We start from the raw sequence: 20,530 nt of genomic DNA, 5'->3' as shown, positions 1-20,530 counted from the left end.
CGAGTGCCGAAGTGTCCTTGGGCAAGATTCCAAACGCCCCTGATTCCGAGTGAATGGTGTGTGATAGGAAAAAGCGCTGTATGAATGTGACTTGTAGTTTAAAGCACTTTGATTGGTCGATAAGACTCGAAAAGCTCTTTATAAATACTCCTGTATTCCTAACAAAGCATATTGTTTTCTGCAGTATTAAATCACACTGGCTTTAACCACGGGAACTGGACTCTTTAAAAGGCCAAAGGACCGAAACCACACACAGTTCAGTAGTTTAAACGGATTTAATATCTCAAAGGTCAACTTTAGAGGCTTTACATGTACATTATGTACACAGAACATTTACATTAACGTAGTAAAATCTTCCAATGAGACGTGGTTCTTTAATAAAAACAAATATTTAAATGTAAACCTCTGTTCAACAGCTACACCAAACGCAAACCCATCGAATCATTACTGTGTAGCCTTTTTAGAAATGTATAAGTTCCATTAAGAAAAAATGTGTGTATCAAGTTGAATATTATGACGATGAATACAGGCACAGAGTAAGAACAATGAAATGATGCCATAGGTTGTGATGTTTTTTTCTTTTAAACACAAATAAGTACTAAAAAAATAAAACTTTCAAGAAACAATTTTTAAAGAAAAAATAAATGTATGTCACTGGAATGTGTGAGTGAGAATAAAGAACAAACAAAATACACGTCTGCAGATCTTTCAAATGATCGACAAATTGTCTAATACAATTTTGGATGAATGGACTTGTGGGGTCTGTAAAATCTGAATTTAAATAAGTGAATTGCTGAAGCCTTGATTTTTTAAATTGATACTAATATTGTTTTGATATAATCTAAATTAAAGACATGGTCACCCCTCGCCTTTAGAAACAGAATGCAAAACTAAACTAACCAAATATCTGGGGTCAGGAGAACTTTGGGATATACAGTATAAGTTGAGATTAATTTTCCTTTATCATTTGGTGTCTTGTCTGTTTGACTGATTACACCTGAGTTCCAGCGCCTCATCTAAAAGATTCGTGTGAATTTAATTTCCTCCTCCTGGACTCTGCTTCCTCTTCATTAGTCTCATTTTTTTTTTTTTTTATCACGTGGAGTTCAGCTAAGGATAAGGTGTAGACAGACGGTTATAATATTTATCGGTGACTAAATCTACTGTGTTGTAAACGTCTCTTCTCTGCATGCAGCCTTTAAAGCGCTTCCTGTCAGTGATGGTCGACAGACACCTTTGTATAGAGGCGTGTGTCAGTATAACCCAGTAACTAGAAGCTGTTAGTAGAATTAGCAGAACGCTTGAGTGTTGGAAAAATAGGCTTTATACACATTCATATTAACTGTATCAGTGCAAATGCTTATCTTTTTTTTTTAAACTTCTCTCCCACGAGGACATAGCAACGTATGTACGTCTTATGAAAAACAAAATGTACAGTGCCTTTGTCCAATCAGAAACCAGGGCACTGACACGTATATAATAAAATATAAAAACACGCCCGCACAAACACAAGCTACCGTCCTACGGCTTGGCAAGAAAATGCCTCTCGACAACAAGAGCTTAACAGTAACGCCGAACGATTATCACCCCCCATGGAGCGATACTGTACACTGGTGCATTCAATACTGCACATAAATGTAGGAAACACTTTCTGATACAAAAATAGTACTCTATAATGCAGTCAACTTTGCATTGGAACCAAAAAAATAGTCTATGAACACCCAAAGGATAATCATGATACATCAATACAAAGGAATAAATAACGTATAAACAAGGTGCAAACAACAACAAAAAAAGAAACATTTTTGCAATATTGCCTTCACTGGACGAAATTTCCATAATCCTTTTTTTTTTTTTTTTACATTCGGGCTTAGCAGCACAGCTTCCCTTTAACATCAGGCTGCACAGGAAGAGACAGCTCCCCCCCCCCTGTCTGCTCAGTAGTCTGCAGATGCCGCTCGGCGCCGCGGTCGTCTGCTGCCTCCATGTGGACAGTAGCTCCACCACTTGGTAAATGTCAAAGTGCCTCCGGCGTCCCTCTGTCTAGCTGATCTTCTGAAGCAGTTTCTCCTCGATCAGCTGGAACTGCACGCTGACGGACATTTCCGCGACGAACTGGTCGCACCCTTCCTTGGTCACCTGTTTGCAGTACCGCAGGTCGATGTGACATATGCTCCCGCAGCGCTTGAAATAGGTCAGCGACTGGTCTGTGACCCTGTTGCAGACTGCACGGGGAGAAATTGGGTTAGAAGAGAGGGAACAAGTGATGCATGATGGGACTCCTGCACTAAAAAAAAGCCACGACATGGATAAATCAACCCTTTTAGAATATTTGAGGACATGAAATCCAAAGGCCTGATTACGCTCAGCGATGTTTTGGGTGATGGATGAAGAGGCTGATGCGCCTCACAGGAAGACTAAATGCCTTTGCCTTTCAGCTGTATCCATAATGATTCACTGCTTTACACACTTAATGGCAATCCAAAGAGACAACAAGTGGACGGTCTGATTATTTTTAGCTTTGAGTGCACGTCCCAACGAATGGTAAAATCCATTTTCATGTAATTTAATACCTCTGATACAGCAGCAAGAAGTAACAACACTGCAGCCTTCGAAATGATCATGAGGCTGAATCAAGAATTATAAAAACAGATTGAGTACAACCTGAATATATTAATTCAACAGTCCAACCAGGAACCTTTTGGTTTTTATTACCAAAGCTGATAAAAGTCTGAGAAATGGCGCAGGGGTCCCGAGCTGGAAGTGAAACTAGGTACTTTGGAGGGTGTCCTGCAGCATCGTGACGTATGAGCTTATTTATAGATTTGGGTTTAATGAGGTAAAAACACTATATATGACATAATGTGATATACATCTACATTGAATAAATTAAAACTCTATCCCTGAGTGGAAGTGAGACAGAAGCAGGCGGATTTTACAGCCAACGAAGACGAGCTCGTACCCGACAGGTTGATGTCGGTGAGCGAGTCCCTGGTGGTCGTCCCTGCAGCCGTCAGCGTGTTGACCGACTGGTCCGTCACGTGGTTGCAGTAGCTGAGATCCAGCTTGGATAACGAGGGCATGTAACGGATGATGAGGCGCAGGGATGTGTCCGTGACGTCCAACCCAGCCAGACGCAGGTCCTCCACGTTCCGGAGCTTACTCCTGTTGTCCAACTGACCTGCACGGTAACGATTAAAAGAGTGGAGATCAACAGTGAGCCAGAGAAACGTTTTCTGAAAACTTCAGTACCAAGATGTTTAAGGAAATGACTGAGCCTCTTTTTAAAAATGGAAATTACATATTTGTGTCTCATTAAATACTTAAATACGTATTTCACCAGGAGCCATTTGGACCGATGACCCAAACCAGGGAAAATCACAAAAAGAGATTTAATGTATTTCTCTTTTCTTGTCTTTTAAACAATAAGAAAAATACATAACATCATTGACCTTATACTTGAAGTTTGTGTGCAGATCGGAATCGACATCTTGTGGAACAATCCACATACTTTAAATGTGTTTAGATTCACTCCTCCACTCAGACAGTTTAATCAGAGTGTCAGTACCTGGCCTGTTATCAGTGGGAGGTGACAGCAGGTCCCTCATCTGGGCGTCTTTCAGTCCCTCAACCCACTGGACATCCAGAGTTCGCAGGAGAGGACAGCTGGAGGTGCAGAGAGCAGAGACGGCCACCCAGGAGCATCCTGACAGCAGCAGCACACGCAGACCTGCAGGGGCAGCCGAGACCAAACATCCTGTTAAACCAAGCTGCATCTGTTGTGTTCTGTTGTAAATTCTATTAAGGCTTTTCTGCAGACGATAGATTGATCTGATGAACAGTCTAGTAAAGAAATAGGCCCCCATTTACAGGCTGTCTCCAGAGTTTATCTGAGGTCTCAAAATCAAACAACACAGATGCAATATTCACATCTGAATAACTGAATCATCGAGAAAGACAAGAGACAGAGAAAATCATCTCCCTGGCACCAGACACACTGAACTGAAGTCTAAAGTAAACCGTCTACACTCAGGAGCCTCGGGGGGACACAGTTATCCGTATGGAGGAGCCATATGGGAGCGTGTTACTAGAACTCATGTTCAAAAAGTTTTATCTCTCACTTCTTAAAACCTGCAAATGCAACATAAACACCAGGAGAACTGCCTGTGGTATATTATGCTTTCCAAATTAAATTCACTGACAAATGGGCAGAAGGTTTATAACTTTAATGTTTGCCTTTATTTTTGACAGATGTTGTGATACCAATTTTCCCTTCCTGATTATGATACCTAGACTTTGTGTACCAATCAGATACCTGAACATTTAAAATAAGAACTTGTATAAAATATTCTAACAGCTGTTTGCTATAAACCCTGTACGGAAGTGATAATAATCAAAATCAGAATGTCCATGGTTTAATTACTGGCGTTAATGGATACTATTGTGAGGTTGTGTGGAAGTGAGTCACCATCTCCTCATCTCGCTATAATTAATCTGTAGAGTCATAACCACTAAGAATCTGCAGAGTTGGAAACCTTCACTTTATTACACTTATTATTTTTAATATGGAATAATTATATATTGAGATAAACTTAACATGACCTAGATATTTCTCAATATATACAACTTTTTTGTGTCTTCCTTTGATCACGTTTCCTGTGATATTTAACAAACACACACAATTATGTCGGCCAGAGCTCCCTGACTTCCTTCCTAACCTGCATCTCATCTCATTTACTGGCTGTTTATATGAACACGAGTACAGCGCAGTGTTTCCTGGGTCGAGTGTGTCTTCACCTGGCAGCCTGTTGATCAGCCAGCTGAGCTGCTTCTTGGAGATGTTGGTCCAGCTGAGGTCCAGAGCGACTGGCTGTCTCCGGATGAGGCCGCTCAGCATGAGAGGTGTGATGGACTTACATCGGTTCAGATTGATGCGCTTCCAGAGCCGCTTGTCACAGCACCTGGCGAGACACGCAGCGGACACTTTCCCATGAGCGCCGTGTGATGAAGTGCGGACACAACATGTTGTCAACCCCGCGGCACATCTTGTACTCACCATCTGTTCCAGGTCTGGCAGACGCGCATGCACACGCAGAGGTCTCTGTGGGTCAGGTGACCGAACACCGTCATCCACACCTCCCGTCGCATCACGTGGGCTTCGCCGTCGCTCAGCGGCAGCCGGTCAGGTGGGGGGCTGATGGGAGGAGGGCGGATCACGTGGCGCTCCATTTGAACGCATTTGGGCGGCGACCTGCAGGGGAGTGGTCGGGGGCACATGGGCGTGATGGGTGCGCTCCTGTTCCAGCCGAGGGGCGAGTGGCCACGTGGCGTCCCGTTCACCTCCCGCCCCCGATGCCGCAGCCAGTCACCCAGGTCGCCGCTGCCGTTGTTGAGAGGCCATCGAGGCTTCTGGTCGTCTGCTTCGTTCTCGGGCTCAGATTTGATCGGCCTGTGGTTTTGATTGGTCAAGCCGTCCTCCGCTTTCAGTGGCCGTCTGTTTTGACTGACCACACCCTCCTCCATTTTCAGGGCCCTGCGGCTCTGGTTAGTGGTCGAGTCCTCTGTTTTTAGTGGTTTACGGTTCTGATTGGACAAAGAATCCTCATTCTTCACTGGTCGACGATTGTGATTGGCTGGACTGTCCTCTGACTTCACTGAACCGTGGTTCTGGTTGCTCAGGCGGTCTTCAGTCTGGAGAACCTCCTGGTTGAACTCTTTGCTCAACTCTTTGTTGGGAAGCCGCCGGCGCTGATGGCGAGATTTAATCTGAGTGGAGCTCTTCTCCTGAGCTTCTCCTGATTCGCTGCTTGGTCCAGCTCTGGGAGAGTTGGAGGAGGAGTGGTCACTTTCCCTGACTGCAGATGTTCTCAGCAGTGGATTTAACATGACCTTGGCTTTGTTCTCTCTACCGTCTCTCTCTTTCTTAAGCTTCTCCTCTTCCAACTCATCTTCCTCTTGGTCCTCGTCACCGTACTCGTTTTTCTCCTTTCGATAAATCCTGTCCAAGCAGAATCCATCTCCTTCACGATCGTCCTGGTCATATTCTTCATCACCATGAACCCTCTCAGTCTTGATTTGACGCAGGAGCTTCTGAGTCAGAGGATCATCCGGTTTCAAAAGTTTCTTCTAAGAAAGAAAAGGAGGGAGATAGTTATTTTAAGCACTTAGAAGTTAGATTTTACAAGTGTGAAATTAAAGGCTTTTACCTTCTTTTTTACAATCACAGGTTCATCATTGGTGTCGAAAAGTTTCCTCTTTTTCCTTAGTGGGTTGTCCTCCAGCCTTGGTCGGGGCGTACCATCCAGAGACAACAAAGGGGGCCGTTTTTTCGGGGGCTCTTCGTCGTTCCTCTTGAGGACGTCTTCCCGCTCTGCCTTCCTCTTCACAGCAGACGTGGTCGTCAGAGTAGTAACCGTTGCGGTAGCCACCAGGGGAGAGTCGGGCTCCTCCTTTGAATCCCGGATTAACCGTGTTTCTTTAAGCAGCGAGCCGGGAAGGTTTGATGCGTACTTGAACCCTGGCCCCCTTTTTTGCTTTGAGGCCAAAAGGGTGGAAACAAAGAGAGCACAACTTTATTTTACTCGCTCTGAGATTCTGAGATTCAGACTCATCCAAAATAAATTCCATACAGATGCTTACTTTCCCTGTTTTCCCCGCATGGTTGCACTTTGGACACTCCCAGCAGTTTGGCAACTCGTCATTGACGACTCCGTTAGAATCTTTCACCTGAACGAAAGGAGCATATATACAGATTACCATGAAAGGCAACAACAGCTCAAATATTCAAAGTAAATTACGGAAACATCAAAATGTATCCAGCGAAATACCTTGAGACAGTTGGGATGAACGATCTCATTACAGATGGAGCACTCCATGAGCATGAGGTTGAACTTTTCTTCCTCGTCCTCCACAGTGTCCTCCTTCCCTGCCTCTCCACACACCAGACACACTGCTGTGTGGGGAAGGACAGGCTGCGGACAACACACAGGAAAGTTGGAGTTTAGGTCTCTAGTTAAAGTCTTGGCTGGTTGGTTCATTATCTGCATGTCTTTCCATACTCTCTCACAGTTTCCTTCACTGTGATTAATAAACAAGCTAACCCACACTTATACAATATCTATTCGTCAAGGTTCTATTAAAATGCTGCTAGCTTTCTGCAGGCTTTTGAATATGTTATCAGTGGATTTAAACGTACTGTATATAAACACTATGTTATTTGAAATGTGAAGGAAAACATGTCAAAGTGATTTCAGAACATTTCACAGCCTTGGGTTTTAATCGCCCACTCACATTATCCAACTGGGAGGTGAGGAAATCAGAAACACAGTCTGACTGATGTAATACTGATGTGATTGGCAGAATCTGTGTTTTCATATAATTCTCGTACCATATTTTACTTTGAGCATCAATGACAGTTTGTGCAGTAGAATAAACTAATGTATTATAATATAATATAATATATACATTTATATTTTAGCTATTTTTATGACTTTTGATTTTAATCATTTTTGCTCTGAAACCCTTTTATAAATCTTTACTCAATTATATTCATCCTGAAAACAATATGTCTTGAATTTTACAACATCCAACTAGGTGAATTACTTACAAGTCAGACAAAGTGGCTGAAAGCCTTAAAATATTGGAGCAGAAGAAACTTTCCAGTGATTGATCATTAAAACTGAATCTATCCGTTTGTACCTTATATTTTCAGATCCAATCAAACACTGTCTTCTCTACATGTCACTGTCCATGGTGCTGAAACACTCAAACACATGATGAATGGTCCCTCTAACACTTCTGCTGCTGCCACTACTACCTGCTTTATTATTATTAATTGTATAAGTACTCACACAAGTGGTGTAACTAGAGTAAGTAATGATCAGCTGAAATACACTACCAATCAGCTTGTACTGCCCTTACAACCACGTTAAACACCCTAACAACCTCAAATCCACACAAATAAAGTCAAGTATTTGAAATTAAAGGAAAAGTACAACCATTAAGAGATCATTAAATTAGTTGTTTCATATTTTGGGGAATGCACTTAAAAGATTGATATTACTTCAAAGTCTGTTCACTAGCAAATAGTCACCAAGTTAAAAAACAACCAGCACATCTCATTTATGTAGTTCGTACAGAGGCAACCTCATGATAATGACAAGTAATAATAATTATTATATTTAATGAAACATTTTTTACCACGGAATATTACCAGACTGTTTCTAGCCTTTTTGCTAAGCTAATCAACTGATGGTTGTAGCCTCATATTGAACAAAACAAAGTGATCAAGGGTCTTTCACAAAATGACAAAAAGAAAGTTCACAATATGAACAGGGTACTTACTGCGATGCACTGCCTCATGATGCAGGACTGCTTCATGCGTCCCGGTCCACCAAACTTCTTCATGTCTTTACAGAAGTGACACTCCCCACACTCCGTCCGCAGGCACGCCTCACACTTCCGACAGCGGGTCCGTCTTCTCCTGGCACCAGATGTTCCCCGACTGGCTGACAGCTTGACTGCAGAGGCAGGGGAGGCTGCCATCTTGGGTTTCGGCCGATTGGGGGGCCGGGGCTACAGGGATCAAGGGGATACAGTGTCAAGAACCTAAATCCATCAACCAACAAATATTACACAACTAGATTAAAAGATCACATTACTTACTGTCTTATGACTTTATTATTATGCTATTTATTAAGTATGCTACTAGAAATAGATATTGAATACTATGATATGTGAGAGTATTACATTATGATGAGCGTATTAATATAAGAACAGTGAGGTTTAGGATCCTTATCTCACTAAATAATAAATGGCCATCAAACTACTCTATTTATATCATTGCCTGCACCAAGATGGTTATGGTTTAACCCCTGTCCATTTGTTTACTGGTTCCGTGAAACCCAATATAAGGATGTGATATGAATTAGGAAAGAAACCATTACATTTTGGTGCAGATGCAGGAAATTGGGTTTTCACTTTCTTTAACATTGTGAGAAAGATTCTTCAACATTTTCCTTGATTTCTCACAGACTAATTCATGGATCATGATGAAAGAAAACAGGCAGATTAAGAGGACTGGTATCCATGAGTTTGTGCAATTTGGTGCAGATCCAAATAAGTCATAAGGTTTCATGAGGGGACCGTTAGGCCTTTGTGGAGGTATGCGCTCTACTGAGTGATATTCTAGATAAATCTGTGAATTGTTAAACAAATTTATTAAGATTCATGATGGAAGATATAAAAACGGACTAAAGTGCAAATTAATCCAATGTTCTGAATTACATTCTTACACACTTACAATCATGTTATATAATAAGAATAAACTGAAACAATATATCAAATTCAGATGGGGTCAGTGTTAATGCTGGATGTGTGGGGATATGCCCGTTCTGATTCAGGGTCAATAGTCAAGACACATGCTAAAGAAAACAGCACCTGCATCTATATATACACACACACACGTAATATATAACCTCAATCCAACACAAACCTGATAAAAACACTGTGCATAAACACATTATTCACGGCTGTTGAAGCACAAGGAGAAAACAAACACATCAGGAAATGTCCCCAGAGGCGTCTTCCAGATTTAGCACTTCACATGCTTGCATCTTTCTACTTCAAAGAGAAGCTGCACTTATGGCTGCATTTCTCACATGGATCACCAGGACCCCATTACTCTGTGTTAGGGGGGCGTCCAGGCTGATTCATAACAGTACACATCAAATGTGCTCTATTTAATAAAAGCGAGTAATGGAGATGAGATGCTTTTGATCTGCATCATTATTGCTCTTGTGTTTTATATTTTTGCTTCTTTTCAGAGCTGAGAGGAACCAAAACCACAACATTGTTTTTTTTTACCATGAAAACCACACGTCCAAATACTGCCAACTGTGCCACGTGAGAAAAGATGAGGCAAGAAATAAACAAAGAGCGGCTGAGGACCACTGCAGCTCTTGGAAATGAAGATCAGATTTCTTTAGTTACATCGGCAGGGCAGATTTTCCTAGCGTCAGCATAGCAACAGCCACATCCCGTTCCCTAACAGAACAGTCTATGACACACAGACTTGTAACCAATAAGAACTGTAATGAGACCCTCTGACAGAAAAAGACAGCAGCCTCAGTTTTAGGCATATTACAATAATTTATTCTAACAATAGCCATGAAACAGACTGACACAGGCGGTCCGATATGTGGTTACCAGACAGGATTAGAGGGACATATTGTGGTGGGGGGGGGGGCTTGTGCAGTCTGTGTAGGACTGTTGTGGGGGTGTGCAGGGGGGGTTACCACTGGAATGAGACCAGAAAAAGAAATCCATTGCAGTGGCTAAAGCAACAAAATCTGTAACCCTGTTTTTGCAAGATCCAAGTGGCTGACAAGTCAAACTGCTCATGTCAGAGCACATATACCATCTTTATAAGGGTTATTAAACCTGTAACTTTAACTCTAGGTGAGCGGGTTATACAAAAAAATGACAGAAGGAAAAAAAGATTAAAATGTTTAGATGTCCTCATTGTCCCCTAAATCCCCTCCGAACCCCCCACTGGCTGCTAAGTGGGTGATCACTCAAGCAGATATCCCTCTGACAGACTTAAATAACACAAGACAACAACACCACTGATGGAATTAACCGCCTCTCGGTTTAAGTCACTACCCTCTGTGGTGTATATGCAACCATACCTTGACCGGAAAATATGATGCTGGCAGCAATTTATTGAGTAATTGTTGTAGCCACACATATCTATTGTACACACGTGCCTCTGTTGGACAGTACAAGAGACCAACTAGTAATTTCTTTGCTCTTCACAGCTCATTCAGCCGGGGATCATTATGAGAAGCAGCCTCTTATGTTCACCGACACAGCCTTGGAAGCTCTCGAGCTGCTGTGGAGAGCAGCGGAAATCAATTACTGTACATGTACTTAACTTCACCCTGAAGACAGAGCGTACAGATTGAAGAAACAAGTTGCTTTTTTATCAGAGCAGAGGAAATTCACGATTACATAACTGGTTGCAACAGAAGAACACCTGAAGTCTACGCTGACATAAACAGGTTGTTGTTGTTGTTGTAGTTTCATGACGTTTCTCAAACTATTCGGACCAAACTTCATTATTTCTCTGTCCCTCGTTTTGGAAAGTGCCTGGAACACAATTGACTTGGCAAAAAAAAAAAAAGGGTTCACGAGTTCTTGGAGGGATTACTTTCCTGTTAAGCTTTAGAGGTGGCATATGTTGTGAAGCGAACGCTGCATGTGTAACATGTGATTGCTCTGTTACAGTGTGTAGAATGGGACCAAAGTCAAACCTCTAAGAACAGGGAAACGTAGAGCAGGAGTTACACACAAACAAACAAACGGGTTGTCAATAAGTTAAATACCTTTAGAGTAAATTACACTATGTTTTCAAGATGTTGTGAAAATATTGTACTAGATGCATGACTCCTGGAATGTTTGACTTTTGTGATACCTAAAGTCAGTCACTCCCCCTGCTGTTGCAACAGAAATGCAAATAGGAAGAGACTAATAGAGAATAATAAAAAATATATATTCTACAATCAATGCTTTACAAATCTGACAAAATTAATGTAAAGGGGTGTGGTTCCCAGTTAAGTAAAGAGAAATAATAAAATTACCAAAGACATTTCTTGCTGTGTAAGCAACTCTCAGATCAACCTGACACTGACACTGAGCAATATAAAACAAATCCCTCCAGGATGAGCGCTCTCCTCCTGGCATGATGCCCTGTTCATTTCATATTCTTCAGATAATCCACATCCTCAGCTTTTACAATCAAACCATGAAAGATTCATCTTCTGAATCTACATGAATTCCCACTCCTCTGCATCTCTCCTTTCAAACAACCAATAGCAGCCCGAGGCTCTGAGCTGTATCAACACAGCCCTTCTCCTATTGCTGGATTCGCCGGACAAAAACACACAAGCATGCACACACACAGGCACAGATGCACACAAACACAAACCTATAAAAACAACAAAGACTACAACAAACGCCCCAAAATAATCAAAGACCGAGCTCAGAAGGTAGACTGAATTAATGTCTCTCCAGGTAGCTCCATTTCCTCGCTGCACTGGGATGCTGCTCACTGCTCTGTCTGGCACAAGCATTCCTCCGGTGGCCTCACTACGCCCGCCTGCAGGGGTGTGATGTGCTAACCTGCTCCGGGTCTGAGTCGTAGTCCTCATCATCAGCGCTCAGCGACATGGCCATGGCTGGTTTTCACACACCGTCCAGCTCACAGCAAACTGACATGGCTGCAGTCTCCTCCTCCTCCCCCTCCTCCTCCTCCTCCTGCTGCTGCTACTGCTGTCTGGCCTACAGCCCTCCCTCCCGCTCCAAGAGCTCCACAATACCACAAGCAGATGCAGGAAACACAGACGAGCCTGCCTCATTAATATGGATCAGCTCCATGAAAAAGAGGAGGGGTGCTGGGAGCCACAGGGCCAATGGGAGGCTGCTGTGCATCAGAATATTTACTGGGGGGGCGTCCGCCTCTATCCAGTGGTAAGAGAAAATGCAAAAACGGCGTAGTCATATTCATGACTGGTGTCACAGGGATGGGAGAGCCGGCTCTGCACCGGCAGCCAATGGAGCCAGATGGCATCTCATTACAAAAGGCAAACACAAAGAGGCCCCATGACCAGCAGCTGGCCTTTGGAGGGATGAGTGGGGAGGTGGGGGGGATCCAGAGGGTCCACGAGACCAATAGGAATCTCAGCACATCCTTCCTCCTGTTGAGGCTTCTCTCCCTGATACACCCGTCATGTGTTATTTGTTCAATTCATTATTCACAGTCAATCAAAGCATGTACCATATACAAAAGATAAAAAAGATAAGTCAACTGTGGCAAACTTTACGAGTTTAACTTTATATTTTACCTTATCTGGGCTGATAAACTCTATGAGAATTGAGGACCTATTATGCTTTTTCTTATTTTCAGAGGTAAATATAATATGTTTAACGTGGTCAGAGTTTCAGAATATGGGCTGAATGCATGTTGGAGGTGCATCTGGTCAAGGTACTGGGAAACATAACCCTGCCCGCCCAGCAGAGGGACACACCTCTACCTGCTGGGGGGGACACAGCTACAACTTTTGGAAGGTTCCTCAGTAGGCCCCTCAGAATGTGCTTTTTTGATTGTGAAGGAAAGTTGCATTTGTTTGCTTTTCCTAAATGATAAGCTGTTTTATAGCTTTAAGTGATAATCAAGTCCAAATAAACCATATTTGAGATATGAATTCATTTCAATGTCAATTGCTTTACGCTGCAAAATGAATATAAACTGCAGAAACTGTCCCAATGCACCTGAAGTATTCTTACCTTTACGGTTTTCTTAGGCCACAAAACCACAGGAAGTCCAGTGATCGCTAACTTCGGGTCATCATCAGCATGTTCTTTTAAAACAAGCTAGACGGGCACAGGGGACAGAGAGAAGGATGTGTCACAACTATCTAATCTTATCTATTACATCAAGCACATTCATGTTTTTTTTGTTTTTTTTAAATGTACCTTTATGTCATCCAGCAGGGCTTGTGGGTTCTCTATTCCCTCTGGGACACACTTCTTGTTTTCGGGCAGTGACTCCAGCTTCTCAACCAGCTTCCTCAGTCCGCTCAGTTCAAACTCTGTCAAATGAGTCCATTTATTCTGAGACTCGGACGCCGGAGAGTCCGAGGGGGTTTTGGGGCAATCTAGAGAAGTGGAGCCCGGATTACAGCTGTCCTCGGAGTCAATCGATAAAACAGCTTTGAGGTGTTGGCCCCTCCCGTGGTCAGGAGAGCAGGGGCCATCGAGGGCGGCCCTGTCTGCTTTCTCAACCTGGTCCTCCCGAGCTTGAGTCTCGCACGAGTCCTCGTTCATGTCCTGGCTCCTCGAGTCGGAGGACGGGCTCTCTGTGTTCGCCTTCGTCTCGTAGTCTGACGGTACAAAAAACAGAGAATAGTGAAAACATGCTGCGGAATTAGGTCTGATTGCTGCAGAGCCCGTTGGAATGCAGCAGGACAGATGGAGATCAGACATTTCATCCATTATTCACATCTAATAAGAGATTTAGTAACTTGAGAGAGCTAATTAGAACCGCAGTACAAGACTTTAACAACATCGGAGGCCACACGAGAGATCTTACGAGACAGCTGCACTCTTTACTCACCCATCAGCGCAGGCTCTTTGCGGACCTCCAGAGAGAGGTAGGAGCGCTTGGTCAGGCAGTGCAGGTATCTCTCCAGGACGTACCAGCATATCTCGTAGTAGAAGGGGAAACGGAATTTGGAATGAACCTGAAAACAGAAACAAAAAAACCTTAGAGATTGAATGTACATTATCGAACCGTAAATCACACTGATACAAAGATACTTTCAGTCTATTTATCCCAAGAAAGAACCATTCAATTCTGGATTCATTGGACAAATAGGCGGCAGTGAAATGTTTGTGTTTCCAGTTCAAGTGACAGAGTGTGACAGAAACAAAATGCTGCATAGAGAAGTTCTATAGTTTGGGTGAATGGTCAAATGTGAAATGAGCTGTAAATTGCTTTGAGTGATCTACAAGACTGGAAAAGAGCAGTTCATTTACAGTTTGAGGTGGAAAGTGCTTCTTTCTTTCACATTAAATAAGCAACATTCAAGGTCAGTGCCCCTTCGTGTCTTTTCAGCACACAACACACAGCTCAGTAATAAGAGTGAAACAGATCCGCCTGACTTCTGCAGCAGCAGTCTTTTGGTCAAAGCAAAATATTTTTCCTTTGACTCCTGATTTCTCTTGAATCTCCACTACACCGTCTCCCACTCCTCTCACTGTGTCACAGGTTAACTCATTTATTCCAGGCGGAATTTATTGTATTACAATGCCGCTCAGAATTCAGCCACACTACATTGTAGTCTCCTACCTTGGTCCTATTCTCTATCTCATGGATGGTAAGCTGCATAGGGATGTTGAAGCTGTGCAGAATGTTGCCTCCGAACACCAGTGTGTCCTCAGGAGTGTAGACAGCATGAATCCACCCTGAATGACAGAAACGCAAAAGTAAAACACACATATATAAAGAGAGAGGGATTAAAGCAGATTCATGCAAAGCTGAATAAACTGGTATAATGATAAAGTAAAGCTTTACATACAAGTGGATTAGATTAAGTGGCAGCTAATCTTTTTTTTCTCCTGGCAAGTCTAAAAAAAAACAATGCCAACACACCAGAAGGGATGAAGAAGGTGTATCCTTGCTTAAGCTCCACTCTCTGGCATCCGTCCGCTCGGTCTCCCAGGAAGATATCGCTCTGCTTGCCAGACAGGACCCAGTCCTCGAACAGGGCAAGGTTATGAAGCGTGGGAGGCACCAGCCAGAACACCTGAGGAGAGGAATCCTTATTTAGTGGTGCTGCTGTACAGTTATGGCCGGGTGAGGTGAATAATCAACTCTGTGCCCGTTCTAAACCTGCCTGCTTGACCATACACGTGCCAAGTTCTCAACGGTTCTCAAGATGTGCATTCAACATACAGATTAGACAGCCAGACATTTCTGGAGTTATGAGATAAATTGTGGGTTCATTCCACAATTTATCTTATATGTTTCGAGGAACTAGAAGGAACTTACTTTCTGTCCCTTGAAAAGATGATACCAAACCGAAGTGCCCCCGAAGTCGATGTGGAAATCTGTGTAGCAGCCCTTCACACTCATCAAACAGTACCTGTGAGAGAAAATTAATTTACAGGAGGCAAATTGTATAAATGAGATGAGTCAGAGTCGAAAGGTTTGTCAGATTGACATTCATAGAAATATCGGAAAAGGAAAAAACTTAGCAGACAGCAGTGATATCAGCTGTGTTTTAACGAAACATTAGCTCCCGATAAAAACAGTCCATACAAATCACTCACACTGAGAGCTGCCGCACGGAAAATGGTTCTCAATAGGACATCTCTCCTCTGGAAGTTAATTGGGGAACAGTTAGCGCAGCGAGACATAAATGATTCACTAATTCAGCCAGACTGCAGCAGCTCTGTTTATCTAAGAAAAATCTATGCCAAGAGAATCTTTACACTGGATTATGTTGTGCATCCCACTGAGGCCGTTTATTAAAACCTAGTTAGCCCGTCTGAGCAGAAGAAGACGTGAACGTAGCAATTCATTTGTCAATAAAGATGTTGAATGATCAGGACAGGTACAGGTACTTCTGCTCTGTCTCTCTACAGCACAACACTTGGTTTGCAAGCTGCAGCTACAAATAACAAATGTGTTTAAGAGTCTGCTGTCCAGAAATTTTAGGCTGTGACATGAATTGAATTCTAATCTAAAACGTCTGCAATATCATCACTTGTAAGATTTTCCCGGTTATACTGAAGTATTGTGAGGCTACAGCAGCCGGGGAAACATATGACCAAGACTAAACCCTAAAGTCACATGTGAGAAGAATGAGGAAATAATTAAAAAGACAAATCACATATACAAAATAGTTGCCAATAATTTGTTTTTATTTTGAAAGAACTGATTAGAGAGCAAATCACGTGCAGTATTTTTCACCTCGAGGACAAAAGGATAATTAACTAAAGGAGAGTGAAAGACCAAGTGGAATTACTCAGGCAACAAAGTGACAGCGAGGAATTTACAGTTTGGAAATGTTAACCACAGTTTAACTGCAGGCACTTGGCAACAGTGTAATTTCTGATAAAGCATTAGTATTCTAATGAAGTTGTAATAGGATAACTATTATTGGTTTCATTATCACATCTAGACTTACACTACACATCCCTTTGCTATTAAAATAACAGATCAACTCCGCTGGTGGGAATTAACCACTAAAGGGGTTAGGGGGCATCCCTGAAATGTTGTTAAAAACCGCTGCTTATTTTTTCATCCAGTGCAGCCCTACTAAAAGCACACACCTAACCTCAGTGGACGCTGTTTAACAAGTATAATTAAAATGATTAAATATAACTCAGGAGAGGGACAGAGTGGAAGAGCGAGTGGTAGAGTCTCTGAGTGATGGAAGGTAATTCGAGGTTAAAACAAATGGCACGATTGGTTTGGATTCTTAGCCGCGTACTACTGCTCAAAGCTGATTGGCCGAGAGTTGTGTGTGCAGTCAGACCACGGCTGTTAAAAGACCGTCCTCCACCATCGAAACGCTCTGCTGCCTAGCAACACTCAGGAGCACTCACAGGAGGTGGATGACACCGATAGTACTCAGCGCTCGGCGGTGATGGAGTGGTGCAGGAGGCTTGCAGATAGGAGGTGGATTTGTATTCACTGACGAGGAGGCAGTTGTTTACATCTCACTCTGTGTCACATTTTACTCACCGACTGACAGAGAAGCATTTCAGTTCATTCATACCTTTGCACTTTAGGGTACTTCATCTCAGAGATGACATTGGTGGCCTCTGTTTGGCTGTGTTTCAGATCCGGAGGCCACATGTTGTCCACCCAGTCCACTTGATCCACCTGCGAGAGCAATCAAAATTTCCCTGTCAGCCATCAACATGTTCTGTTAGTCAAACTTGTTCTCTACCAGTGTCACGTTTATAACATCCTTCACCACATCACACATAGTGCCATGTTATCTTACCACCGTGGGCCGCTTGATGAGGTTCTCCAGCTTGGTGTGGCTGAATTCGAGGCTGATGACATTGAAGAGTTTCTCCCGCTCTTCCTCTGGTGTCTCGTAATATCGGACAAACTGAGCCATGGTCATTTCAGAGCCTTTCTGAGTGCTCACGTCCATGACATCCACAGACCGACGACTCCCTGCAAGAGACAACCAGGTGAAAATCACAGACCAGTGCTGGAGGTGTCATTAACATGTGATACAATCTGTTATAGCGGTTTGGATAAAAAGAATAACATGCTATTTTAGATTTATGCATGGAGATATTTTGCATTGATGACAGATTCATGTAATTCATTATCTTTTCCACTAGATGGCGAAACTACAAACCAGCCGTGCTTTGACTTTGTTTCTCTCATGTTTCACTTTCACTTTATAAGAAAGTGGACACACACACACACACACACACACACACACACACACACACACACACACACACACACACACACACACACACACACACACACACACACACACACACACACACACACACACACACACAAATTAAATATAAGGATTGTAAACAATAAACCAATAACAGGGTTACAAGGTATGTCATTTAAACAATTAATTTAAAGAATGACAATGACATTTTACTTTTTGAATTATGTCAATCGGCCCTAATACTTGTCACGAGACATAAATTATGATGCTAGAAACTTTCTTCTACTAGTTTGCACAAGTTTTTTAACTCACTGTCCTATTGATTCATTTTCCTTTTACTATCTGCACTGTTACAATATATATATATGACCCTGATCAAACAATACATGTTTAGGAGAATTCATATATTTTAAGTGGATGTCTTCAAGCAGGCGACTCAGCTTTTTACAACTTTTTTATTGCAGAGATATTTGTTATCTGGCATGACCATGATTATGAATGATTATTAATTATTATTTTGAACATCTCACTCCTTCACTGTGTACTCAAGTAGTTTTAGATATTGTCAGTTCTGGTTGCTACATCAGTAAAACATGAAGGCATGAGGATTAATGTGTGTGTTGTTGTTTGTAGCATTCAACTTACCAACTAGACCTTTGATTTCACTGACTGTAAATTCTGGATCGGGCATTCTGTACATGTGAATCAAAGAAAGGGCAAGATGACATTCAATTAGTTTGTTACAGACCAAAAACACACACATAAATATAGAAAAAGTACAGTCAAAGATTTTTCTGACCAACTAAAGTGACAGAAATGGCTTCTCACCTGATGCCAAGTCCATCTTTCTCTTTGAAAATGAGCGGGATCCTGAGAGCCTCCCTTTGCACATATTCATAAGTGAAGTCTGCAACACAATGCATGAATGTTTCGGCCCCAAGAAATGATAGACATTCAATTCAAAACATCTACATTTGTCCCTGGAGGGCATATTCTTGACATTAGGCACGTAGAGCATGTCAGGAAAACAAGTTAAAACAACAAGTTAAAACAAGTGAGATAACAACATTGACTTCAGTGCAATATCCTAGACAGTTAAAACCTCAGTGCAGTGAACTAAAATTATAAGTAGGAGTAAAGTATATGACTATAAAAGAAGAGTGAACAGGATAAAGGCTGTGAAAACTGGTTGTAAGAATGTAGATTAAAAACCATAAACACTGAATGATTAAAGGGATCAGAGTGCTTTGAGGTAAGTAATAAAAAGAAAGTAAAGTTATATGCATGTCTCTCTTTTATTGCAAAATGCATAATAATAAGAATAAGGAACATGTCAAATCAGATAGAAACGTTATGTAAGTAGTCAGTTACCTTTTCCCTCCATCAAGTGGACGAAGTTCGCGCTGTATCTGTCACTGACAAGCTTCTCCTCCACGCTGAACCCTCGGATGTTGGTGATCTCCTCCACATCGGACGGGTCCTCGTTCTCATCATACATCCTCCGGCAGATGGAGCGCTGCGATCCAAACATGTACACACATGACACAACAGTAGAGACACAAAGGCCCCTGCATCTGAATGTAAACACACCATCACAGGAAACTGGGAAGTCATGTCTTTACTAACTTTAAACCGGGATTGACTACAGGCTCATACTCAGGTTGTGCTGCTGGTGCATTACGGTTTTTTTAGTGACATTGTTTTTCCTTGCATGTGACGTCAAGTGCAATAATCATGAAGCGACACTTGTCCTAGTGAAAGGCAGCAGGTTCTTTAGTGTGTGATGTCCCAGCAATGATAAATGTGTGCACGTTTTCCCTCACGTGTCCCGACGCGCTGAACTGTGACACACATTAAAGAAGTTGTAAAACATAAAGCAAGCGGAGGTGCCTCGGTCTTCTGCAGCACTGACCGACACCACCTGCGTCTGTAGTTGCAGACGTTAGCTTAGCTAAGTAATTAGCTCGCCTCATGAGCTAACGACAACACAGCGGATGGGGGAGCTACGCACCAGCCTGCGTCCGGATTCAGGGCACGTCTCCGCGGGGTCCGCCATCCTCTCTCGTCGGCGCCGTTTCCCCGGTGGCTCAGTGTCGGGGGAGCATCCCCGTGCGCGGCGGGGTCGCGGCAGCACTTAGCACGCTGCTCGGGTTCAAAACAAGGGGAACCATGTTTTTGTGTGTGACGTCACCTCCAGAAACCAAAACATTGTTGGACGACGTCACGGCATGTCAAGCAGCACACATGATACAACACGGATCATATGTGTGCACAGGGCCTGAACAGCTCTATGTGTCAATATGTCCTCAGGGTCATAGCGCCACCTATTGATCAGTGTGAAAATGAAGTTGTTGTAATTATTATGAATTTTTTTCAGGCAAAAGGCAAAACTGCATGTGCTTAGGCCCGCTTAGTGCTATCATGAGTTTGTCCCTCTTCTTCCTGTGCTAAGTTCTGCATGGGAATGAGCAGATCATCCAATCCTTAATGTTAATGTAAATGCTAAAGTTTGGCAGGCTGTAAGGGTGGCA

General features: G+C 42.7%; 1 protein-coding gene across 2 annotated transcripts; it reads right to left on the bottom strand.

Annotated features, from left to right (window-relative positions):
• Positions 1 to 260: 260 nt before the first annotated feature.
• LOC128424656 (lysine-specific demethylase 2B) lies at positions 261 to 20,067 on the bottom strand. 2 transcript variants are annotated; one of them, XM_053410974.1, is made up of 21 exons: positions 20,011 to 20,067; positions 19,371 to 19,515; positions 18,828 to 18,906; positions 18,645 to 18,691; positions 17,577 to 17,755; positions 17,346 to 17,452; positions 15,611 to 15,704; positions 15,212 to 15,365; positions 14,909 to 15,024; positions 14,174 to 14,300; positions 13,534 to 13,940; positions 13,345 to 13,431; positions 8,344 to 8,574; positions 6,828 to 6,971; positions 6,640 to 6,726; positions 6,207 to 6,542; positions 5,057 to 6,126; positions 4,798 to 4,961; positions 3,569 to 3,730; positions 2,963 to 3,181; positions 261 to 2,225 (listed from the first exon to the last, which is right to left on the bottom strand). In XM_053410974.1, exons 1-21 carry the CDS (start codon positions 20,053 to 20,055, stop codon positions 2,044 to 2,046), a joined length of 4,182 nt encoding a protein of 1,393 aa, XP_053266949.1. In that variant the 5' UTR covers positions 20,056 to 20,067; the 3' UTR covers positions 261 to 2,043. The 2 variants fall into 2 exon arrangements, with proteins under 2 accessions (XP_053266949.1, XP_053266951.1); XM_053410976.1 differs by having other exon boundaries at positions 6,207 to 6,533.
• Between the last annotated feature and the right edge of the window lie 463 nt (positions 20,068 to 20,530).

The sequence above is a fragment of the Pleuronectes platessa genome, chromosome 19 (genome assembly GCF_947347685.1).
Source record: "Pleuronectes platessa chromosome 19, fPlePla1.1, whole genome shotgun sequence".
NCBI lineage: Eukaryota > Metazoa > Chordata > Actinopteri > Pleuronectiformes > Pleuronectidae > Pleuronectes > Pleuronectes platessa.
The sequence above is the reverse complement of the archived record's forward strand: the minus strand, read 5'-3'. Positions and strand labels throughout refer to the sequence as shown.